We start from the raw sequence: 26,286 nt of genomic DNA, 5'->3' as shown, positions 1-26,286 counted from the left end.
CCATGGGCACAGCGGATTTGGTTTTCCATAGGTTTACGTGGTACTGTAAACGTTATGGAAAACTGCTACGAATCCGCAGCGACCAATCCGCTGCGGATCCGCAGCCAAATCCGCACCATGTGCACATAGCCTAATTCTAACCCTAATTGTAACCCTAATTGTAACCCTAACCCTAATTGTAACCCTAACCCTAATTGCAACCCTAACCCTAATTCTAACCCTAACTCTAATTCTAACCCTAATTCTAACCCTACGTTAGGGTTAGTGGTTATTGGTGTATATGAGTGTGTGTATATGAGGGTATACACTGGTGTGTGTATATCGTTAGGTGTGTATATGAGTGTATAAACTGTATAAATTCCATTTTTTAAAACGTCGTGGAACGCAAGCGGTAAAGGGCTTGTATTATGCCTATGACCATTTCCGGTTTAGCGATTCCAGCTTCTTATTACAAGGCACAATGGCCTTGTAATACACGCCCCTTTACCGCTTGCGTTCAAGGACGTTCACTATGTGTTTCAGTGACTCATTTCTGTGAGTCATCAATGTGCGCCCTGCAGCAGCAATGCGGAAGTGTCTGCATGCCTTGTGCACGCTTTCTCTCGGAGTGCGTTCCAACACCATGCGTCCCGGGACTTTGAATCCCTGAGCCACCAATGAGGTAAGTGTAATCACTGGGCTCCAGCTGGTTAGCTGATTTGCGATTGGCTGCTGATCAGCTGGCATTTGATGAGGGGGCATTATCCCTGATATGAGTACCTTATTTAAGAGATACCTTTATGGAAATCATTTATGAGAGGCTCTATGAAGGTGCCAATAATGGCGGAGCACTCCATCAAGACCACAGATTGACTGCCCTGTCCCCTGATGATTCTCTTCTGGAATGAAACGCGTAGGGAGGTGGTCCAGAATATAGATAATCTATGTGATCGTGAGATGATCAATTGGATTTCTGTCTAATGCAAATGAGAGGATACATTTCCTATGCGGCATTTTCATCATTTGGTGAGACCGTTCTATTTATTTATGTATCCCTACTTGTGACAGCATAATATGGGTGATTATCAGTGGTACTGATTTATTGTTTCACACATGCTGGTATCTGACAGTCGCATTAATATCATTGTGTTTCATGCATCTGGTTCTTCTGCTGTGTCTGAATAGGACTGTCTTAAACTAATATTTCTTTGTCTCTGGACTTATCAGATTATTTTCTGATCAACTATTGGTTGATTAATATACATGTTTGTCCTTTTGTGTTGTGTTAGGTCATTTTAATGGTTTGATTAAATGTTATATTTTAGGTCCCTTTTTTTTGCTATTTCCTAATTATAATTTGGGTACCTCTTTTTTTCTGATTTAATTGGGAATTATATATGTATAAGTTTAAAATAAACTTTCGGGCATCCTCCCCCCTCCCACCCCCTGTGCGCCCGGCCGCCGGCATTAAAATACTCACCCGCCTCCCTCGACGCTTGCTCTCTCCGCCCCGCAGCTTCTCCTGTATGAGCGGTCACGTGGTGCCGCTCATTACAGTTGATGAATATGCGGCTCCACCTCCCATTAACTTTAATGGGTCCGTGTGATCCGTGCGCTCCCACGAACACTGACATGTCTCCGTGTTTTTCAAACGGACACACGGTCCGCAAAAACACGCTGACATGTGCAGAGACACATTGATTTGAATGTGTCTACGTGTGTCAGTGTCTCCGGTACGTGAGGAAACTGTCATCTCACATACCGGAGCCACTGACGTGTGAAACCGACCTGAAGAGGAGACCATCAGACTACTGCGTCAACAGATTCTAGTAATTCTAGCAATTAAAGGCAAAAGGCACTTAAAGGCAAACTATTAACCCTTCTATATCAGTGGTCATCTTAATAATTTTAAACTCTTTTCTGTTGTTCAAGATAATTTATTATGACCTTTCCATCTATCTGTGACTGTTACACTTTTTGTTTTCAGGGTAAAGATCTGCCCCATATTAATATTACAGAGACATACTGTTCGTGATGGGTGATGATCGGGGTAAAGAGGATATTCCTACACATAACCGCACAGGTGAGTAGTGACCTCTAAATGCAGAGTAGTCACAGATTCCACTCAGTCACTGCTTGTAGAATTAAGTGGTGATTTTTTTGGGGGGTTGTTAGGGCTTATGCACACATCAAAATTTTTCATCAGTGTTTCTATTCTAAAACTAGGAGTAGAACTTACAGTGAAAACTTTAATTGAAAGATTGATATCTGTTCTGTGTTTGGCAGACACTCTTGGTTTTGGCATACAAATACTGATCAAAAATAGTGATGTGTATAAAGCTTTACACAGAATATTGATGTTTCATTGGATTGGCAGAAAATGTATTGCATAAATGGGAAAGTTTCAAATGTATTAATTAAAATGGGTCTTTTTACCCACATACGAAAATACAAGTCTTCATAATAGACTGTCATATTACCGTAAAGAGAATAAAAGTTTCCTTGAGGTGAAAAAAATAAAATAAACTGCTGCAGCTCCTGAGCGTATAAAAAAAAGATACGATCAAAACATTTCATGTTTTGTAAGCTAGTACCGATAAAAACACCAGTTCACCAGGTAAAACCCCATCCTTCACACAGCTCCGTCAACGGGAAAAAAAAAAAATTATGAGTCTCAGAAAATAGTGACACAGACTAATTTTTTTTTCAAACTTCTGATTTTTTTTTTCAATTCCTTAAATAAAACAAAAACTTTCCATATTTGTGATGGTTATAATCGTTCTTATCTGGAGAATCCTGTTGTAAGAAAACCCCCCAAAATAACATTTTTGCATTTTTTTTTTCACCATTTAAACACAACAGGATTTTTTTTAACTGCTTTCTAGTCTGTTGTACAGTAAAAATGATTGACATCATTGAAACCTAGAATTCATCCTACAACAAAACATCCAGCTCTAATAGGTCTATGGCAATGAAAAAAATAAGAAAGTTGTAATTTTGGGAAAAAAGGCAAGACAATTCCTAGCACATGATGGCTGTGTTATACAGACATCAACTGCCTCTAAAAGCCATTAACCAGTCCAATGCCGCTGTCATTTTCTGACAGAGGCATTTACAGCATGCTGTTCTAATCGCCAATCATCGTCCCTTTGATGTGATCACTGGGCGCTGCTGGTCTGCCATAATGACCAGGGTATGCTGAAGACCCCAGTGCTCGCCCTGACAACAGTCTTCTGGCTGGCGGTTGTAGGAGACCATGATTTGTGCTATATATCGATCTACATGTATATACACTGCTAAAAAAAATAAAGGGAACACTAAACTACCAGATTCTAGATATCTCAGCATGAAATATTCCAGTTGCAAATTTTTATTCATTGCATAGTGGAATGTGTTCAGAACAATAAAACATAGCAATTGTCAATGTAAATCAAAATATCAAAGTGGAAAATCAAATTACAGGCTGATCCAACTTCAGTGGAAATGCCTCATGACAAGTAAAAGATGTTCAGTATTGTGTGTGGCCTCCACGTTGCCTGTATGACCTCTCTACTGTATAACACCTGGGCATGCTCCCGATGAGACGGCGGATGGTCTCCTGAGGGATCTCCTCCCAGACCTGGACTAAAGCATCCGCCAACTCCTGGACAGTCTGTTGTGCTCAATTGGATTCAGGTCTGGGGAACGGGCCAGTCCATAGCTTCAATGCCTTCATCTTGCAGGAACTGCTGACACACTCCAGCCATATGAGGTCTGGCATTGTCTTGCACTAGGAGGAACCCAGGGTCAACCGCACCAGCATATGGTCTCACAAGGGGTCTGAGGATTCCAACTCGGTACCTAATGCAAAAGTATTGAGGCAAGCATATTACAATACCAAATACGTAGCGTATGTCATATCAGGAAGAAAATCCAATATGCAATAGGGACTAATAAGGATCAGCTGAAAAATATATAACGCAAAACAACAAAGAAACAACAGCCATGAAGATCCTATATAAAATACTTTTATTTAAATATCATTAAAAGTACCAAAAATGAACAGGTGGAAAGCACAAGGGAGGGGGGCACCCATTAAACCATGACTAGGCCAGAATATACAGGACCAGGTGTCCATTCATGAATCGGTCATGCTGAAGGTTGCAGGCAGCAGATCGCTCTCCACGGTATCTCCAGACTTCGTCACATCTGCTCAGTGTGAACCTGTTTTCATCTGTGCAGAGCACAGGGCGCCAGTGGCGAATTTGCCAATCCTTGTGTTCTGTGGCAAATGCCAAGCGTCCTGCACGGTGTTGGGCTGTGAGCACAACCCCCATCTGTGGACTTTGGGCCCTCAGGCCATCCTCATGGAGTCGGTTTCTAACGGTCTGTGCAGAGACATGCACATTTGTGGCCTGCTGGAGGTCATTTTGCAGGGCTCTGGCAGTGCTCCTCCTGTTCCTCCTTGCACAAAGACGGAGGTAACGGTGCTGCTGGGCTGTTGCCCTCCTACAACCACCTCCACGTCTCCTGGTGTACTGGCCTGTCTTCTGGTAGCGCCTCCAGCCTCTGGACACTACGCTGACACAGCAAACCTTGCCACAGCTCGCATTGATGTGCCATCCTGGATGAGCTGCACTACCTGAGCCACTTGTGTGGGTTGTAGAGTCCATCTCATGCTTCCACGAGTGTGAAAGCACAACCAACTGACTGCGCCTGTGCGGATGCAATGCCTGTGAATCCCAGCCCCGCAGTGTCTTCTGATTTATTCACATTGCGGGGCTGGGATTCACAGGCAGGGCGGCCGCACAGGCGCAGTCAGCTGGGCTGCATATGAGGACAGACGGGCAGCGCTCACTGCGCCTGCCCAAGGCAGGAGAAAAAGAGCGCAGGCGCCGGCTGATTTCAAAACAGTGCGGAGGAGGCAGCGCCCGGCGCCAAGAAGACTTGAGTGACGGCTGTGTGGCATCTGCAGCAGGGGGGAAACGCCTGCCTCCTTGACTGAAGAAAAGGTATTTAGGACAAATTACAAAACTGATTATTTCGGCAGTTACAGCACCCAGAACTAAAAGAGCCACCATGTCAGAATGCAGCATTACTGCTGCACAAGGTGGCTCTTTTAGTTAAAAATGCCTGGGGGGGGGGGGGTGGTGACAGGTTCCCTTTAATAAATCTCCACTAAATATTTCACTAAATATAAAGTTTGCATATTTCACTAACGTTTGGTGACGGACACACTAAAACATGGATCAATGAAGAACTTGGCTTCAACAGAGAAGTGAAAAACGGCACAAACCTGGTGACCTAACATCCTAAGCTATATTAGTCCTGGCTTTGAAATTTACTGTTTCCACCACTGCCTTAAATCAGTTGATAACAGAACAAAATTTTAGCATCATTTGCATACAATATTATAAAATGTGTAAATATGATTATTAAATATTTTTCAATAACAGCCTTAAAATATTAATAAAGATTTATTCTTGGCAGATGACTTTACCAGCAGATTAGAGGCACAGCTGATATTTCCAGAATTTACTGCAGATAATCAACGCATAACACAAGATACATATGACAAGCATGCAATTATCCCAGATTTATCTCCAAATCTGCATAGCGAAGATTTATCATCAGATCCTTATCATAGTATATGACACTGAACTGTACAAAATTAACGTAGAATTAAGCCACATTGGCAATAAGTGACACTGAACGCAAAAAATACACAAGTGACATCACAGCCTCCCCCCCCAACAGCCCCACGTGACATCACAGCCTTTTCCCCAACAGCCCCACGTGACATCACAGCCTTTCCCAACAGCCCCACGTGAGTGATATCACAGCCTTTCCCCCCCAACAGACCCACATGAGTGACATCACAGCCTCCCCCACAACAGCCCCACGTGAGTGAATCGCAGCCTCCCCCCCAACAGCCCCACGTGAATCATAGCCTCCCCCCAACAGCCCCACGAGAGTGAAATCACAGCATCACAACCTCCCCCCAACAGCCCCACGTGAGTGACATCACAGCCTCCCCAACAGCCCGTGAATGACATGACAGCACCACAGCTTCCCCCTAACAGCCCCACGTAAATGACATCATAGCCTCCCCCGACAGCCCCACGTGAATCAGACTGCCCCCGATAGCCCGTGAGTGAATCAGACTCCCCCTTCGACAGCCCCACGTGAGTAACATCACAGCCTCCCCAACAGCCCCACGTGACAACAGCCTCCCCCCAACAGCCCCATGTGAGTGACGTCACAGCCTCCCCCAACAGCCCCACGTGAGTGACATCACAGCCTTCCCCCAACAGCCCCACGTGAGTGATATCATAGCCCCCCAACAGCCCCATGTGAGGTAAATCACAGCCTCCCCAACAGCCCCACATAAATGACATCACAGCCTCCCCCAACAGCCTCACGTGAGTGACATCACAGATTCCCAACAGCCCCACGTGACATCACAGCCTCCCCCCAACAGCCCAACGAGAGTGACATCACAGCCACCACTCAACAGCCCCACGAGAGTGACATCACAGCCTCCCAACAGCCCCACGAGTGACATCACATCCTTCCCATCCCCACGTGAGTGACATCACATCCTTCCCATCCCCACGTGAGTGACATCACATCCTTCCCATCCCCACATGAGTGACATCACAGCCTTCCCATCCCCAACAGCCCAACGTGAGTGACATCATATCCTCCCCCCCAACAGCCCTACGTGACATCGCTGCCTTCCCATCCCGTGACATCACAGCCTTCCCATCCCCAACAGCCCCACGTGTGACATCACAGCCTTCCCCCAACAGCCCCACATGTGACATCACAGCTTCCCCCTCAACAGCCCCACGTGACATCACAGCTTCCCCAACAGCCCCACGAGTGACATCACAGCCTTTCCCCAACAGCCCCACGTGAATGACATCACAGCCTCCCCAACAGCCCCACCTGAGTGACATCACATCCTTCCCATCCCGTGAGTGAAATCACATCCTTCCCATCCCCACATGAGTGACATCACAGCCTTCCCATCCCCAACAGCCCAACGTGAGTGACATCATATCCTCCCCCCCAACAGCCCTACATGACATCGCTGCCTTCCCATTCCGTGACATCACAGCCTTCCCATCCCCAACAGCCCCACGTGTGACATCACAGCCTTCCCCCAACAGCCCCACGTGTGACATCACAGCTTCCCCCTCAACAGCCCCACGTGACATCACAGCTTCCCCAACAGCCCCATGTGACATCACAGCCTTCCACCCCAACAGCCCCACGTGAGTGACATCACAGCTTCCCCCTCAACAGCCCCACGTGACATCACAGCTTCCCCAACAGCCCCATGTGACATCACAGCCTTCCACCCCAACAGCCCCACGTGAGTGACATCACAGCTTCCCCCTCAACAGCCCGTGAAATCACAGCTCCCCCAACAACCCCATGTGACATCACAGCCTTCCACCCCAACAGCCCCACGTGAGTGACATCACATTCTCCAAACGCGAGTGACATCACAGAACTCCCCTTCAGCAGCCCGTTACATCAGTCTTCCCAACAGCCCCACGTGACACACAGCCTTCCCCCAACAGCCCCACGTGACACACAGCCTCCCCTCAACAGCCCCTCACGAGTGACACACAGCCTTCCCCCAACAGCCCCACGTGAGTGACACACACAGCCTCCCCAACAGCCTCCCATGACATCACAGCTTTCCCATCGCTAACAGCCTCACGTGACATTACAGCCTCCACCAACAGCCCCACTTGACATCACAACCTCCCCCCAACAGCCCCACGTGAGTGACATCACCTTCTACAGACTACCCCCACATACAATGCCATGAAAGTGATGTTTATTTATATAGAACCATTTATTCCATGGTGCTGTACATGAGAAGGGGTTACATACAAATTACAGATATCACTTACAGTAAACAAACTAACAATCACAGACTTATTCAGAGAGGAGAGGACCCTGCCCTTGCGGGCTTACATTCTACAGGATGGTGGGGAAGGAGACAGTAGGTTGGGGGGTTGAAGCAGCTCTGATGTTGGTGACGCGGTAGCTACGGTAGTAGTGAGGAGGCAGCGGGGTCAGTGCAGGCTGTAAGCTTTCCTGAAGAGGTGGGTTTTCAGGTTCTGTCTGAAGGATCCGAATGTGGTTAATAGTCGGACGTGTTGGGACAAAGAATTCCAGAGGATGGGGGATATTTGGGAGAAGTCTTGGAGGCGGTTGGGTGAGGAGCAAATAAGTGTGGAGAGGAGGTCTTGGGAGGACCGGAGATTACATGAGGGAAGATATCGGGAGATTAGTTCAGAGACATATGGAGGAGACAGGTTATAGATGGCCTCCTAGGTCAGTATTAGTAATATGAACTGGATACGCTGAGGGAATGGGAGCCAGGGAAGAGATTTGCAGAGGGGAGAAGCAGAAGAGTAGCGAGGAGAGAGATGAATTAATCGGGCAGCAGAGTTAAGGATGGACTGTAGAGGTACGAATGTTAGCAGAGAGGCCACAGAAAAGGATGTTGCAGTAGTCGAGGCAGAAAATGATGATGGCATGCACAGGCATTTTAGTAAATTGACGAAAGGACGGATTCTGGAGATATTTTTGAGCTGTAAGCGACAGGAGGTGGAAAGACCTTGGATGTGCGGTTTGAAGGACAGGGCAGAGTCAAGGGTTACTCTGAGGCAGCGGACTTCCGGTACGAGGGAAAGCGTGATGTCATTAATTGCAATAGGTCAGGTAAGGAAGATCTGTGAGATGGAGGAAAGATGATGAGTTCAGATTTGTCCACATTGAGTTTGAGGAAGAGAGATGAGAAGAAGGAGGATATGGCTGATAGACAATCTGGGATTCTGGACTGCAGAGAGGTGACGACTGGGCCAGAGAGGTAGATCTGAGTGTCATCAGCATAAAGGTGGTACTGGAATCCATGGGAATTATGAGTTGTCCAAGGTCAAGTGTATAGACTGAGAAAAGTAGGGGTCCTAGAACAGAGCCTTGGGGGACTCCAATAGAGAGAGGGTGGGATGAGGAGGTAGAGTGGGAGACGCTGAATGTGCGGTTGCAAAGGTATGAGGAGACCCAGGATAGGGCGAGGTCTTTGATGCCAAAGGAGAAGATCTGTAGTAGGAGGCAGTGGTCAACAGTGTCGAAAGCAGAGGACAGGTCTAGGAGGAGTATAGAGTATTGTCCATTAGCTTTGGCTGTAAGTAGGCCATTAGTAATTTTGGTCAGGGCTGTCTCAGTGGAGTGAAGAGGGCGGAAACCAGATTGTAGATTGTCAAAGAGCAAGTTTGATGAGAGGTGGAAGGAAAGTTCAGCGTGGACGTGCTGCTCCAGGAATTTGGAAGCAAATTGGAGCGATTTTGGGCGATAGCTGGATATAGCAGTTGGGTGAGGGTTGGCTTTTTAAAGATAGGCATGATTGTGGCACGTTTGAAAGCAGAAGGGAAGATACCAGAAGTTAGCAATAGGTTGAAGAAGTGGGTTAGGGATGGGATAAGAGTGGTGGTGAGGTTGAGGAGGTGGGATGGGGTCAAGCGCACAGGTGGTGAGGTACGATTTGGAGAGGAGACAATTACACTCCCCTTCATCCATGATGTTGGATAGGGAGATGATAGGGTTTGGGCATTGGTCTTGTATACAAAAGGGGTTGTGGTGGTTGAACAATGAAGACTTGCATTGTTTGGTCAATCTTATTTTTAAAGTGTGTGACCAAGTCCTCAGCTGAGATGAGGGAGGTTGGAGGGGGCAGTGGTGGGCGGAGGAGGGAGTTAAAAGTTTTGAATAACTGTTTGGGGTTGTAGGATAGGGAAGACATGAGGGTTGTGTAGTAGGTCTGTTTAAGAGAGGTGAGGGCAGATTTGAAAGTGAGTGTTGCCTGTTTGAATGCAGTGAAGTCATCTTGCGAATTTGTTCTTCCAACGCAGCTCTGGAACCCTGGACACTTGCCGGAGCTTTTAAGTGGTGTTATTGTGCCAGGGTTGTCTGTTGATACGACGCACTCTGCCATGAACAAGAGGGGCGACCGCGTCAATAGCTGATGCAAGAGTGGCATTGTAGAAAGCAGTGGCACTGTGTGTCGTGGAGTGAGGCTATGGATGACAGTGGTAGAATAGAGTCAGAGAGCGTGTGGGTGTCTAGGTGTGCAAGGTTTCTGCAGGGGTGCGCATGTTGCTGGACATGGGTGACAGGTGAGAAGGACAGGGATGAAAAAGTGAGTACATGGTTGTCAGAGGGAGAGGGGAGGTGGTAAAGTTAGATGGAGAGCAGACAGGTGAAGACCAGGTCTAATATATGTCCGTCTGTGTGGGTGGCTGAGGAGGACAACTGAGTAAGTCCAAGGGATGAAGTAAGGAATATCACCCCTTGCCCACGCAGGTGATATAACCTTCTTCGCACAACCAAATCAATGTGTAGGCCCAAGTACTTACTTTCCCGTGTACCTCATGAGTCACATCACCCCCAAGCAGCCCCCAGCATGCAATATCACCTTCCTCGTAGAGCTCCCCAGCATGCAGCCCCATCCAAGTAACATCACCACCTTCCCCGCACAGCCCACTACGAATGACATCACTCTCCTCCCTGCACAGCCCCCTGCACCTTCTCCTCACAGTCCTAGCATGCAGCACCCCTTCCCTGCACAATTCCCAAGCAGCCCCACACAGCGTCCCACCCCTTTCCCCACACAGCACCCAGTCCCACACAAGTGACATTACCCCTTTCCATGCGCTGACCTACACTAGTCACATCACCACCCGTAATTGTACTCCAACGTGCAGCACCATGTGAGTTACATCACCACCCTTCACTCCAACATGCAGCCCCAAGTCACGTCATCCCCTTCCCCCAAGTGGCCCTCCAGCATGCAGCCCTACATGAGTCATGTCACCACTCCCCCCCCCCCCCCCCCCATCATGCAGACCCATACAAGTCAAATGGCCCCCTTCACTGCACAGCCTCCAGCCCCATCAAGTAACATCACCACCTTCCTTGCCCAGCTAACCAAGAATGCCATCACTCCCCTCTCTGCAGACCCACGCAGCACGCCCCTGCCCCGCACAACCCACCAGCATGCATCTTCATGTCAGTAACTAACTCATTCCCATGACAGCCCCCAGCATCATCCACTTCTGTCCCCCAACATGTAACCCCACGTGAGTCACCTCACTGCCTTCCCCAGGTAGTCCACCGCATGCAGCGCTACCCAAGTCATGTCACCCTCTTCCCCCACATAGCCCTCCAGCATGCAGCACTACCCCAGTCATGTCACCCTCTTCCTCCACATAGCCCTCCAGCATTCAGCGCTACCCCAGTCATGTCACCCTCTTCCCCCACATAGCCCTCCAGCATGCAGCGCTACCCCAGTCATGTCACCCTCTTCCCCCACATAGCCCTCCAGCATGCAGCGCTACCCCAGTCATGTCACCCTCTTCCCCCACATAGCCCTCCAGCATGCAGCGCTACCCCAGTCATGTCACCCTCTTCCCCCACATAGCCCTCCAGCATGCAGCGCTACCCCAGTCATGTCACCCTCTTCCCCCACATAGCCCTCCAGCATGCAGCGCTACCCCAGTCATGTCACCCTCTTCCCCCACATAGCCCTCCAGCATGCAGCGCTACCCCAGTCATGTCTTCCTCTTCCCCCACATAGCCCTCCAGCATGCAGCGCTACCCCAGTCATGTCACCCTCTTCCCCCACATAGCCCTCCAGCATGCAGCGCTACCCCAGTCATGTCTTCCTCTTCCCCCACATAGCCCTCCAGCACGCAGCGCTACCCCAGTCATGTCTTCCTCTTCCCCCACATAGCCCTCCAGCATGCAGCGCTACCCCAGTCATGTCACCCTCTTCCCCCACATAGCCCTCCAGCATGCAGCGCTACCCCAGTCATGTCTTCCTCTTCCCCCACATAGCCCTCCAGCATGTAGCGCTACCCCAGACATGTCACCCTCTTCCCCCACATAGCCCTCCAGCATGCAGCGCTACCCCAGTCATGTCACCCTCTTCCCCCACATAGCCCTCCAGCATGCAGCGCTACCCCAGTCATGTCACCCTCTTCCCCCACATAGCCCTCCAGCATGCAGCGCTACCCCAGTCATGTCTTCCTCTTCCCCCACATAGCCCTCCAGCATGCAGCGCTACCCCAGTCATGTCACCCTCTTCCCCCACATAGCCCTCCAGCATGCAGCGCTACCCCAGTCATGTCTTCCTCTTCCCCCACATAGCCCTCCAGCATGCAGCGCTACCCCAGTCATGTCTTCCTCTTCCCCCACATAGCCCTCCAGCATGCAGCGCTACCCGTCATGTCACCCTCTTCCCCCACATAGCCCTCCAGCATGCAGCGCTACCCCAGTCATGTCACCCTCTTCCCCCACATAGCCCTCCAGCATGCAGTCCTCCTGAGCTGCTGCCTCAGCACACTGACTGCTCCTTCCTGACACCAACTCTGCACTGGAGCAGTGGGCCCCGCCCCTTCCGGTGACGTCACCCCCTCCCTCACAGCCGCAGCTCCAGTATACACACAGGACCGTATACCTGGTGTGCGGCTCTGCAGGAGGAGGTATGTGCTGTGCTGGAGATTCCCCATTACTGGGCGCCATGGAGGAGTTAGGGTTTAGACCAGGGGTGGGCAGCTAGTGTTCCTGAGGGGCCACTCGAGAGACCCTCACTGTTGTGAAGATGAACCAATAGGCTGAAATGACTCATGAGCAATATCAGTGTGAAGATATTAAAGGGGTATTCCCATCTCCAGGACCCTGTCCCAGTACGTAGCAAGTGTAATATTAATGTTAGCAAATACCTCCGATTAGTAATGGAGTATATTTCCTCTGATTCACTATGTGCAGGCAATGAAAGAGCTGAGGTATCCATGGTTACGGCCACTGATATAGTGACAGTTAATTAGCTGTTAAGTATCCATGGTTACGGCCACTATGTCCTGCCATGCCTGCACGTAGTGAATCAGAGGAAATATACTCCATTACTAATCCGAGGTATTTGCTAACATGATTATTATTACACCTGCTACATATAGGGATAGGATCTTGGAGATGGGAGTACCCCTTTAATTCTAATTATTTTATATCAATATTACTTGTATCATTTAATATTGAGCAGAATTAAAGGGAACCTGTCACCCCCAAAATGGCTGGTGAGGTAAGCTCACCGGCATCAGGGGCTTATCTACAGCATTCTGTAATGCTGTAAATAAGCCGCCGATGTTACCTGAAAGAGGAGAAAAAGACGTTAGATTATACTCACCCAGGGGCGGTCCCGCTGCGGTCCGGTCGGATGGGTGTCTCCAGTCCGCTCCGGCGCCTCCCATCTTCATTCCATGACGTACTCTTCGGGTCTTTACACCGCGGCTCCGGCGCAGACGTACTTTGTCAGCCCTGTTGAGGGCAGAGCAAAGTACTGCAGTGCGCAGGCGCCGGAAAGGTCAGAGAGGCCCGGCACCTGCGCATTGCAGTACTTTGCTCTGCCCTCAACAGGGCAGACAAAGTACGCCGGAGCCGCGGCGTAAAGACCCGAAGAGGACGTCATGGAATGAAGATGGGAGGCGCCGGAGCGGACCGGAGACACCCATCCGACCGGACCGCAACGGGACCGCCCCTGGGTGAGTATAATGTAACGTCTTTTTCTCCTCTTTCAGGATACATCGGGGACTTATCTACAGCATTACAGAATGCTGTAGATAAGCCCCTGATGCCGGTGAGCTTACCTCACCAGCCATTTTGGGGGTGACAGGTTCCCTTTAAGTATACACATACCCCATTATACAGTGCGATCCCACACACAACCCCTCTATATACTGTAACAGCCCACACAGTCCCCTTATATGCAATGAATCTACATACAGCCCCTGTATACAGTATGAGAGCACATACAGCCCCTATATGTAGTACAAGCCCCCACGCAGCCTCCTATATACAGTGTGAGCTCCCACATAGCCTCCTATATACAGTGTGAGCTCCCACATAGCCTCCTATATACAGTGTGAACCCCACATCGCCTCCCTATATATAATGTGAGTCCCCACATAGGTTTCTATATACAGCATGAGCCCCCCACATAGCCTCCTGTATGCAGTATGAGTTCACATACAGCCCCTATATGCAGTACAAGCCCACACGTAGTGTAGTGTGAGCTCCCACATAGCCTCCTATATACAGTATGAGCCCTCTATATACAAGATGAACCCCCACATAGCCTCCCTATATGCAATGTGAGCTCCCACATAGCCTCCCTATATAAAGTGTGATCTCCCACAAAGCCTCCTACAGTATATACAGTGTGAGCTCCCACATAGCCCCTATATTCAGTGTGAGCCCCCTAAATAAAGTATGAACCCCATGTAGAATCTCTATACACACTTTGAGCAGCCACATAGCCTCTCTATATACAGTGTGAGCCCCCTATATACAATGTGAGCCCCCACATATCCCCTATATACAGTATGAACCCTCATTAGCCTCCTATATATCCCATACATATATTTAAAAAAAAAAGAAACCACATGCTAACCCCGCTTCTGTTCCCACGGTGCTCTGCTCCAGTCTCTGATGCACTGATTCTCCCGTACTCTCTCATCTGCTGTCTCAGTCGCACATGCTGATTGGTGGAAGAAGGTACCAGCGGCCCCCTCCTCCATCAATGTATTCACTGCTAGGTAGAGGTGAAATTGGGACGCAGGTGGGCGGGAAGGGCATGGTGTGACCATGGGCCACTATTTTCAGCCCTTCAGCTGTCTCTGTCCTCTAGCCGGACTGGAACAGCCAAAGGTCCAGATTTTGCCCAAGTCCGGATTAGATCAATTGGAATCTGATATCCCGGGACACGTGGCAGCTAACAGTTTCTGGAAGTACCGTATATACTCGAGTATAAGCCGACCCGAGTAGTAAGCCGATACCCCTAATTTTGCCACAAAAAAAACGGAAAACTTATTGACTCGAGTATAAGCCTAGGGTGAGGAATGCAGCAGCTACTGGTAAATTTCAAAAATAAAAATAGATACCAATAAAAGTAAAATTAATTGAGACATCAGTAGGTTAAATGTTTTTGAATATCCATATTGAATCAGGAGCCCTATATAATTCTCCATACAGTTCATGATGGGACTCATAAGATGCTCCATACAAAATACGCCCCATATAATGCTCCATACAAAAAATATGCCCCATATAATGCTGCACAAAGGTTAATAATGGCTCCATAAGATGCTCCATAGAATATTATGCCCCATATGCTGCTCCATAAAGCTTGATGGCCCCATAAGATGCTCCATAGGATATTATGCCCCGTATAACGCTGCTGCTGCGATAAAAAAAAAAAAAATGACACACTCACCTCTCGTCGCTAGGGGCCAGGTGCCGGTGTTGCCGCTGGCTCAGGCCCTGACACTTGTGATATTCACCTGTCCCTGGTCCACCGCCACGCGCCACTATGTCTGTCGCGTCCTCTGGCTGTGACTGTTCAGGCAGAGGGCTTGCTCTAACCGCGTCGCGCCCTCTGACCTGAACGTCACAGCCAGAGGACGCGGAAGACAGAGCCCGGCGGTGGAACGGGGACAGGTTAATATCGCATGGCTCACCCTCGTCCGTCATACTCACCCTCCTGGTGCGGTCTCTGCTTCTCAGATGGTCTCTTTCGCCTGCAGCTCTTTCTGTGTTCAGCTGTCACATGGTACCGCTCATTAAAGTAATGAATATGTGCTCCACGCCTATGGGAGTGGAGACGTGTCCATATTAATTATTTTAATGAGCGGTACCACGTGACTGCTGCAGGCGCCAGAGACCATCTGAGAAGCAGGGACTTGCAGAGACGCTCCAGGAGGGGGTGAGTAGGACGTGATAGCTGCCGCTCCCCCTCCCCCACTGACCCCCTGGGACAATGACTTGAGTATAAGCCGAGAGGGGCACTTTCAGCCCCAAAAAATGGGCTGAAAATCTCGGCTTATACTCGAGTATATACGGTACATCCTGTGAGTGTTGGTGTGGTCTGCAAGTCAGACCCTCAGGGATATTGGGTGGTTGCCAGATATGAGGATGCTCGAGCAATGATGGGACAGAGACAGATGTGATCTGGTTCAGATGCCATAAAGTTTACTGGTTACATGCAGTCAGTTATATACTCTTTTGAGTAGGCATATACATTATGTTTGTGCGCGAATCAGCTGTTTATTACATACTAGATGGTGGCCCGATTCTATCGCATCGGGTATTCTAGAATATGCATGTCCACATAGTATATTGCCCAGTCATGTAGTATATTGCCCAGTCACGTAGTATTTTGCCCAGTCACGTAGTATTTTGCCCAGTCACGTAGTATAATGCTCCATGCAGTTATGGCCCCATAGATGCCCCATATAATGCTCCATGCAGTTCTTTATGGCCCCATAGATGCTCCATATAATGCTCCATGCAGTTCTTTATGGCCCCATAGATGCTCAATATAATGCTCCATGCAGTTATGGCCCCATAGATGCCCCATATAATGCTCCATGCAGTTATGGCCCCATAGATGCCCCATATAATGCTCCATATAATGCTCCATGCAGTTGTTTATGGCCCCATAAGATGCCCCATATAATGCTCCATGTAGTTATGGCCCCATAGATGCCCCATATAATGCTCCATGCAGTTATGGCCCCATAGATGCTCCATATAATGCTCCATGCAGTTGTTTATGGCCCCATAAGATGCCCCATATAATGCTCCATGCAGTTATGGCCCCATAGATGCCCCATATAATGCTCCATGCAGTTGTTTATGGCCCCATAGACGCTCCATACAGCATTGTACCAGATGTAATGCTGCTGCTGCTGCTGCTGCAATAAAAAAAAAAAATCACATACTCACCTCTCGTTGCTGCTCCTCAGCGTCCCGTCTCTCCGCACTGACTGTTCAGGCAGAGGGCGGCGCGCACACTAATACGTCATCACACCCTCTGAGCTGCACAGTCAGTGCAAGAGGACGGGAAGACGGAGCGGCGCCCGGCGGATGGAACGCGGACAGGTGAATATGAAATACTCACCTGCTCCTGGTGCTCCTGACGCTGTCCCTGCCTGTCCCATGGTACCGCAGCTTCTTCACGCAGGGCCTGTGGTGATGTCGCGATCACATGACCGTGACGTCATGGCAGGTCCTGCTCGCGCAGGAGCGCAGGGCCTGTGATGACGTCGCGGTCACATGACCGTGACGTCATGGCAGGTCCTTGTCGCACACCAAACTTAGCACCGGAACCTGCCGCTTGCATGGACCGGTCACCGGAGCGTCGGAAAGGCGGCGGAAGGTGAGTATATAATGATTTGTTATTTTTTTTTAATTATTTTTCACATTACATGTGTTTACCATTGAAGCTGCATAGACAGCCTCAATAGTAAAAACTTGGTCACACAGGGTTAATAGCGGCGGTAACGGAGTGAGTTACCCGCGGCATAACGCGGTCCGATACCGCTGGCATTAACCCTGTGTGAGCCGTGACTGCGGGGAGTATGGAGCGGGCTTCGGGCAGTGACTGCAGGGGAGTAGGGAGGGACTAATCGGACTGTGCCCGTCGCTGATTGGTTGCGGCAGCCATGACAGGCAGCTGGCGAGACCAATCAGTGAATGAATAACCGTGACGGAAGTTGCCGACAGACAGAAAGACGGAAATACCCCTTAGACAATTATATATATAGATGAGATCATTCTTAATTCATCAGGTGATTTTTAAATAAGAAGTGAACTGTGGACAGATATGTAAGGTCCATCTGATTAGCCTCACCCTTGTCAGCAGTTCTAATCAAAAGTCAGAATGACAAAGAGGTGCCTATCAATACAGGAGAAGATAATTGCACCTATGACAGACAGTACGTTACTGATTCAGGCCTCACTTGGCAATGGAAACGCAGTATCTTTCATGCCATATCGTTAATGTCAGAACTATAAATGAATATTTCTGTGCTCAGGGAGCGTACCGTAATTGTTTCTGTGGCTGCAAACACAATGTTTTAATATCAGTGGCAAACCACAGAAATGTAATATCACCCCGAATTATGGATATATCGTAGTCATGTTTGGTGTTTGCGAGGATAGTAAAAATATGTTTGGAAACGTATCCGTGCTATTTTTCCACTGGGAGATTTCTTTGGGAAAATATTAAATAAGATATAAGGCCTTTTATTGATCCTGCCATGTTAAAAGAAAAAAGCTATTAACCTTCAGACATGGGGTAAATCAGCAGGTTAATAGCTTTCTGGACCTGACCGACACCCGCACTGAGAGTCCCACTGCCGGGAGGAAATTAACTCAGGCTTTCAGTCATAGGGACGCGGCTTCAATAATTCTCATGTCATAGTCAGCCCGGCGTCAACTACGCCACTGATTGACATCCGGTTCTGTAGTGATGCAATGCTGAGTTGTCTGTCAGTCAGTGCCAGAGCGTGGCTGCACCCAGCTAAGACTGGATCTCTCTTGGCTTTGGATTAACAATCCTCGTCCTAACTTAACAAAGGCAGTGGAGACGGGTCTGGAAAAGACCCTATATAAAATATCATCAAGGGAAACTTTTTATGGTCAGACCCAAGTAGAAGCAACGTGTAGTGCAGATCTGTCCATATTTCCTGCGTTGATCTCCTCCACCAGAAGTGCTGATAAATCTGAAATTCGTAAGACGTTTCTGGAAAAGGTTCGCCTGGTTGTGTTACTCTCTATATGCCAGAGTGCAAGAAGAGTATGTCATATCATTATCTACACATTCTAGATCATCTTGTTTCCCCCTATTATCACCAGTAATTGTATTCCTACTTAGGATCTTTATGATGTTACATCGTCATCTTCTCCCCATTCAGGCCCCTACAATATCGGAACCTCTCAGTGGAGATCTTCTATATAAGAGAATTCTCCTGAGTGACCCTACAAGGATGGATAGGAACAGGGACAAGATGGCGGAGAGGATATTACACCTCACCCTAGAGATCCTCTTCCGGCTTACTGGAGAGGTGAGAGATTCTGATGACGTCACATTACACCATTCTTATCTATGGGAATAAAAGATGGACAGAACTGGAGAGGTGAGGACTCTGGGAATGTCTGTAGTGAGGTTTATTAATGTGTCTCTCCATAACCAGGATTATACAGCAGTGAAGAAGACCCCTAGTGAGTGCTGTCAAGCCCCTGTGTCTGAGGGACAGGGAAGACCCCTGAGCCCAATCACGGGGCCTCCAACTCACCCCCTGATACATGATGACATCAATAACCAGAAGATCCTAGAACTCACATACAAGATGATTGAGCTGCTGACTGGAGAGGTGACACTGCTGGGACATTATACAGTAATGTTATGAAGGGATCGGGGGATGACGGTATCATTGTATGTGTCAGGTTCCTATAAAGTGTCAGGATGTCGCCGTGTATTTTTCCTTGGAGGAGTGGGAGTATTTAGAAGGACATAAAGATCAGTACAAGGACGTCATGATGGAGGTTCCCCAGCCCCTCACATCACCAGGTAATAGACAGGACTAAATACACACGGCCTATAATTATCTCTATGTAAAGAATGAATTCAGTCCCTGTGTGTGTTTCCTACAGTTCTATTGAGTGAGAGGACAACACCAGAGAGATGTCCCCGTCCTCTTCTTTCACAAGACTGTTCAGAAGAAGATCCCGAGTTTCCTCAGGTTGATCAGGTAGATGGGGAGAAGGTGTCATGAAATCTCCCCTATGATGTGTAGACGGCTGTGAAGGTTTTGTGTTCAGTCTTGTTTTATCTCCTAGTATTCTACACTGAATGGCCAATTTTTTACAGACACCAGCCATTTACAGTTGTAGTTTCTCTGTATGGACATGTAAGTGGAGAAGAAACTCCATTAGATCAGTTATAAATATAAAGTGATCTGATCGAATTTAAACATTTAGTACATACTGTTGTGTGTTGTGTTGAGAGTATACTGTGAATATTGTGATTCAGTAAAAAGCATCCATCAAAACGGAGTTTTATGGATATAAGCATCAGAGAAAGGAGTCTGCAGAGTTCATCAATAACACAGGCCAACAAAAAACAACTTTTTTTATGTTTCTTTGATGAAAATAGGCAAATATTACTAATTTTGGGTCGAGAAACTCAAATATACCCACAGAATTGTTTAATTAGCTCTCGTTTTTTAGATACACGCCATGGAAGTATGTGCTGTAGGTAGCGAGAAGAATTCATTACAAGAGTATAAATTGCACAGTACAGTACACATATTTAGTATCGCCGTGTCCGTAACGACCCAACCTATAAAACTGTCCCACTAGTTAACCCCTTCAGTAAACACCGTAAGAAAAAAAAAAAAAAACGAGGCAAAAAACAACGCTTTATTACCATACCGCCGAACAAAAAGTGGAATAACACGCGATCAAAAAGATGGATATAAATAACCATGGTACCGCTGAAAACGTCATCTTGTCCCGCAAAAAACAAGCCGCCATACAGCATCATCAGCAAAAAAATAAAAAAGTTATAGTCCTCAGAATAAAGCGATGCCAAAATAATTATTTTTTCTATAAAATAGTTTTTATCGTATAAAAGCGCCAAAACATTAAAAAATGATATAAATGAGGTATCGCTGTAATCGTACTGACCCGACGAATAAAACTGCTTTATCAATTTTACCAAACGCAGAACGGTATAAAGAAATTCATGAATAGCTGGTTTTTGGTTATTCTGCCTCACAAAAAACGGAATAAAAAGTGATAAAAAATGGTCACGTGTCCGAAAATGTTACCAATAAAAACGTCAACTCGTCCCGCAAAAAACAAGACCTCACATGACTCTGTGGACCAAAATGTGGAAAAATTATAGGTCTCAAAATGCCACGTATATAAGTGCCACGTATTTAAGTGCCACGTATAAGTGCCACGTATTTAAGTGCCACGTATAAGCAAAGTAATGATGGTAAGCAGTCTTCACAAGTGGAGTAATTGGTCTTCTTTGGTTGGCAAATGTCACATAACCACACACGTAACAAAAATTGTTAACAATATTTGCACATTTACGAGGCATTTTCAAAGTGTAAATTCTCTCCACAAAATTACTGCAACAAGAGAAAGAGACTTCAATTAGTACAAACTATGCAGACACAATTTATAAAATGGCTGACATTGGTTCAACAGGTCTGTAATCAGGTTTACCAATACACATTTGTTGAAAATTCAAAATTTCCCTATTTTCCTGCATAATAATCTTAAATGACCTGTATCTCAGCAACAAGAGCTAATAATGATTTTTAAGTAACATATTCGTTTTTAGGATGCTAAAATTATTACAAACCAGCTATTTTCATTTCAGAAACATTTTCACTGTTGGCCAGTGTAATTGTACTGAGTATACAACGCTGAAACTGCAACTATAGTGTCAGGCCGAACAACTCTTCAGCACAGGAATTTACTTAGGTTTTGTGGTCAATCAATTTCAGCCCTTTTTGCATTAGGGCAGTGATTGATGCTAGAATGATCATATAGTCTTTGATTCCTTCTGGGAACATGACAGTGAGTTTTTCTTGCTTCCCTGGTCTTCACAGTTCCCAGTTCTATATAATCCTGTAGAAATTTTACAGGACGAGGTAGAACAGGTTGTTCAGAAAAGGTTAGTATCTCCATATAATGTCTGGCAACTGTAAAAATCTATCATGCCCTCGAGGGCCAATATTCATGCAGAACGATCAACTCTTATTTGAATTGATGAAACAATGAATTGTTGAGGTCCTGAAGGCTAAAGAAGATCCAACGCTACTAGATGAGTGTCTAGTAAAGTGGTCATTCAGTGTATGTTTTATACTTGGTGGAGATGACAGGATAAAGCTGATCATAAACATTAGATATTGCCTGACCTCACAGTGTTCTGGTTATGGAGGCTGCTGGTTGGATGTGATAACTATGGCTGTCATTTGTGGTCGTCATGTTTATTTATGATCTTTTCTGTTCTTAGAATTAATCTCTTTCAATTTCTCCATCTGTCTGTGACTTTTACAATATTTTTTGTAGGCTGAAGATCTGACCTTTATTAATACTTCGGGGACATATGAGAGGGATTTCGAATGGATTAAAGTGGAAATACCTACAGACAGTGATTCAGGTGAGTAGTAACCAGTAGTGATGGTTCTCAGATTAGGTGTTATCCAAGCATTCTCGTGAGCTAACCGAGTGTCGCCGCCATTATTGTGTGGATGGGCGCTTACGCAGTGGGAGCCGGCGCTGTGTGTGTGCAGGGCTTCAATAAAATGGCGCCTTTGGTGGCGCATGTGCAAATCAAGATTTCAGATCTGAACTGAGCCACAATCTCGATCTGAACATGCGCCGCCTCCAGTGCCATTTTATTGAAGTGTCCTTAACACAGGACGCCGGCTCCCGCTGCGCATTCATCGCTCACACAACGATCACACAATTTTAAAAAGGAGGCAGGTCATTGAATAATCAGTGACATGCACAAGAAGCAGAGAAGGGTGGTGGAGACTGAAGAAAACCCTACCCCATGTCCCGCCCCAAAGCAGAGAACATGCTGTTTTATGAAAACTTCATGAGTATTCATCAGCCTCTGAGCAGATCCCTTTATGTCAGATATCAGATTGATCAGTATCACAGCTCCATTATGGCCATTCCTTTGGTTTATAGTGTTAAATCCTAAATATGGCAATGTCATCCAAGTAGGCAGCTACATACTTTTTTTGGGTGGCTAAGACCCTGTCAGTGGCTCTTTGAAAAGTAGCTGGACTCCCATGTAACAGAAGACAACTTGACATATTCCTAACATCCATATTCTAATATGGAATACCATAGAAGAAAGAAGTGAAAGAGGATATATGAATTAAAATAATAAGTTTATTGGTAGATAATTAAAATGAAAATGGAATAACATAGAGGCAAAAAATAATAATGGGAGAGGGAGGGGTGTTAATACCACCAGTACTAAAAAGGGAAATAGCACGGTACAATTTCTAGGGTATAATAGAATATAATTTAACCAATAACCATCTATGCTATACAAAGATGGAGGTTATATTTGTAGACAAAACAATCCAGGCACAGTAAATTCTATATAAGCCCACACAGGAAAAAATCTTAAATATGTAAATGTGTCCCAAATATTGGTTATTCCTAAAAGAAGAGGCAACTATAGGATATATGTCCAGAGAGTACAACTGAAAGTTGCTAATAAACTGGAAAGTGAAGTCACTACATATGCCCAAGGATGCCAAAAAAATAAAGGAAGGCGAAAGGAAATTCACATCATGGAGTTAATTTACCTGTGGTGCAGATATTTGATCAGGAGTAGCCGTGCACTAAGGTTGGAGTACCAATGCTATTGTCCCAAGCCCGATGAGCGCCGTTTCGCTAATGCTTCTTCAGTTGGGGCATGCCCGTCACACAGTAAGGCCTCATTCACATGTTTGTGTTTAAACACGTGTGAAAAATGGTACCGATGTCATCAGTTTTTGGATCATCGTGAAATCAGTGTTTGGTCCGTGTGTCTGTTTTCCCCATCAGTGTGTCATCAGTGATTTTCACATATGGATAGATAAATAAATTACAAAGCTTCTCCTATCCTTTGCAATGGTAAATACGGACAGCACACATGCACTGAAAAATACACACACTCATGCATATAGAAAAATACAAACATTGCCACACACAAATGTCTATTACAGCAGCGAGGAAGAAACAACCATTGCATAGAGACTGAGTAACTTTCACCTGACTCACTTTGACCTCCCACTGTAGTCTGGTGACCGGGGTCTCTGCAACCACACAGGTTGCACATAGCTAAGGCTGGATTCACATTAGTGTTTTTTTGCGCAGCATAGGCCTGTGTACTGTCCGCATGTGGCATGTGTACCTACCTTTAACATTGGGTACGGAGGGACATGCATTGACATCAGTTTGTATGCGGATGTGTCAGCATACGTCGTTTCGCGGTGTCCGGCGAATGCAACATGTATTTTTTGAGGCGTCAAATATGCACAGGCATACGCATGCGGATGAGTGCGTATAAACAACGCATTACTGTCTATGGGAACGCATTGTGTACGCATGCATTTGATGCGCCTGCATACTTCGGACTGCGCATGTCCAGTAACTGATTGAGACACGCCATCCTGGAAATATCAAATGCATGCGCATAAACAACGCAAACGCAGGCAGAAACGCATGCAAACGCAGCGTTTTTCTTGGCGTCATGTGTAAGCTGATGCGGATTAAAAATGCAGCGTAAGCATGCGTTTAAGTGCATTTTGGCGTGCGTTTGCGCATGCAGATGATACCCTGCGACCAGCGTAGGGCGCAGCTGGTAGCAATTTATTTTTTTTCGCCGCATCATCAAAACGACGCATGTGGAAGCATCCACATACAACCGCACGACCTGCGTACCTAATGTTAAAGATAGGTACGCAGGCCGCATGCAGAAGTAGGTGGAGCTAGCGGCGGAGGTGCGGCCGAGGGCGGGGCTTCACGGAGGAAGTCCGCAGTCCTCCGCAGCTCCTCAAAACGCTAGTGTGAAACTAGCCTTAATCAGTTGATAACGGAACTTTTAGTATAATTTGTATAGAACGTTATAAAATGTATAAATATTATAATTAGTAATATTTCCAGGCTTTTATTTAAAAATATTAAATTTAGTTGTATTCTTGGCAGATGACTCTACCAGCAGATTAGAGGCACCGCTGATATTTCCAGAGTTTGCTGCACGTACTCATAATGTAGCCCAAGATACAGATGACGAGCATGCAATTATCTCAGATTTATCTCCAGCTCTGCATAACGAAGATTTATCATCAGATCCTTCTCAACAGTTACAATCTTCAGATTCATCACAGACTGTTAAGAAAAACAAAAAAAACAGAAGGAGTGGTGAAAATCGAAGAACTAACACAACAAAGAAGCTATTTTTATGTTCAGAATGTGGTAAATTTTTTGGAAAGAAATGTCTTCTTCTTATACATCAGAGATGTCACACAGGGGAGAAGCCATTTTCATGTCCGGAATGTGGGAGATGTTTTACACTAAAAGAAAACCTTAGTAAACATCTGCGAATTCACACAGGCGAGAAGCCATTTTCATGTCCAGAATGTGGGAAATGTTTTAGAGTAAAAGAAAATCTTATTAAACATCTGAGAATTCACACGGGGGAGAAACCATTTTCATGTCCAGAATGTGGGAAATGTTTTTCTTCAAAAACCAATCTTCTTGGTCATAGGAAAATTCACATGGTGGAAAAGCCATTTTTATGTTCAGAATGTGGAAAATCTTTTACATATAAATCAAATTTTGTTGTACATCAGAGAATTCACACAGGGTGGAAGCCATATTCGTGTTCAGAATGTGAAAAATGCTTTACACACAATTCAAGTCTTATTAGACATAAGAGAACTCACAAAGGGGAAAAGTAATTTTCATATTCAGAATGTGGTGAATGTTTAACACACATAAAGTATTATTGCACATCAACTGACAAAGTGAAGTAGCCATTTTCTTTTTAAAATTATTTTTGACAGATGGTAGAGTAAAAAACACAAGCGTTACAGCCTGTGAAAGAGAGGGAATGCAATTCACGTTACTATCTGATCAATAGTAACATGTATGCAACTTAAACATCTCTTTTTACGGATTTCTTTTGGTATTTATACACAATAAAGTACAACTTTTAAACATTTCGTGTGCGCTGAGATTCATCTTTGATAATAAGTCAGTACTGTTGAGTTTACAAATCCTTCTATCAGCTCTCCTACTACGATAGCATTGTCACCTCTGGTATACTACCTCTTCTCCCAAACTGCCTATATGCAGATGAGCTCAAAGGTATCACAATTATGAGCTCACAGCAATTTGTACTCACTCTGCATTGAGAGCAGGCAGAGCTCATATAATAAATGACACTATCTGAAAGGTGTTAGTCATTTTTGCTGTACTCACTACACTCTAATCACGCAGGAGGGTAGACCAGGAGATCAGGCTGTATCCAGGAATGTGGGTAGGGATTACGGCATTGCCACAGCCCCTCAACTGCCTCTGGTATTTTCTTCCGATTTAAATTTCATGCTGGCTCAACCCCAGCTGTAGGCGGTGCTTGCACAGATTGATCTCATAGCGGTCTTCAGTAAAATACCACTGCTGGCCAGCACGCGAAGATTTAGATTTCGGCTCAGTGATGATTTAAACATATGTACACCATACTTTTTCAAATTTATAAGCACATTTCTTACCAATATTTAAGTCTATAAATTTGTACATATTTATTTACCAGCTGAATTCCAACGAGACGTGGATGGGATATCTAATCTTTGGATAAAATGCAGAAATCTTAAA

General features: G+C 46.2%; 2 protein-coding genes across 3 annotated transcripts in view; both read left to right on the top strand.

The window, feature by feature from the left end:
- The window catches only part of LOC143767327 (uncharacterized), a 760,398-nt gene that overhangs the window by 77,463 nt on the left and 656,649 nt on the right, over positions 1 to 26,286 (top strand). The gene's annotated exons all lie outside the window — the stretch shown is intronic.
- Positions 1,947 to 25,750, top strand: LOC143767288 (uncharacterized). Of its 2 annotated transcripts, none has more exons than XM_077255506.1 (7): positions 1,947 to 2,062; positions 18,798 to 18,947; positions 19,077 to 19,256; positions 19,330 to 19,453; positions 19,537 to 19,634; positions 21,973 to 22,063; positions 24,616 to 25,750. In XM_077255506.1, the coding sequence occupies exons 1-7, from the start codon at positions 2,021 to 2,023 to the stop codon at positions 25,368 to 25,370; spliced, it is 1,440 nt and encodes a 479-aa protein (XP_077111621.1). In that variant the 5' UTR covers positions 1,947 to 2,020; the 3' UTR covers positions 25,371 to 25,750. The 2 variants fall into 2 exon arrangements, with proteins under 2 accessions (XP_077111621.1, XP_077111622.1); XM_077255507.1 differs by lacking the exon at positions 1,947 to 2,062 and adding an exon at positions 12,433 to 12,527 and having other exon boundaries at positions 24,616 to 25,738.

Source organism: Ranitomeya variabilis, chromosome 4 (assembly GCF_051348905.1).
Source record: "Ranitomeya variabilis isolate aRanVar5 chromosome 4, aRanVar5.hap1, whole genome shotgun sequence".
In the NCBI taxonomy this organism is placed as follows: Eukaryota; Metazoa; Chordata; class Amphibia; order Anura; family Dendrobatidae; genus Ranitomeya; species Ranitomeya variabilis.
The sequence above is the reverse complement of the archived record's forward strand: the minus strand, read 5'-3'. Positions and strand labels throughout refer to the sequence as shown.

What these genes read in the sequence shown, in the direction of transcription:
- LOC143767288 (XM_077255506.1), top strand. Translation starts at nt 2,021, where the DNA reads ATGATCGGGGTAAAGAGGATATTCCTACACATAACCGCACAG. An exon ending in TCTTCCGGCTTACTGGAGAG is followed by an intron (nt 18,948 to 19,076) that starts GTGAGAGATTCT and finishes CTCCATAACCAG; the next exon opens with GATTATACAGCAGTGAAGAA. An exon ending in AGTTTCCTCAGGTTGATCAG is followed by an intron (nt 19,635 to 21,972) that starts GTAGATGGGGAG and finishes TATTTTTTGTAG; the next exon opens with GCTGAAGATCTGACCTTTAT.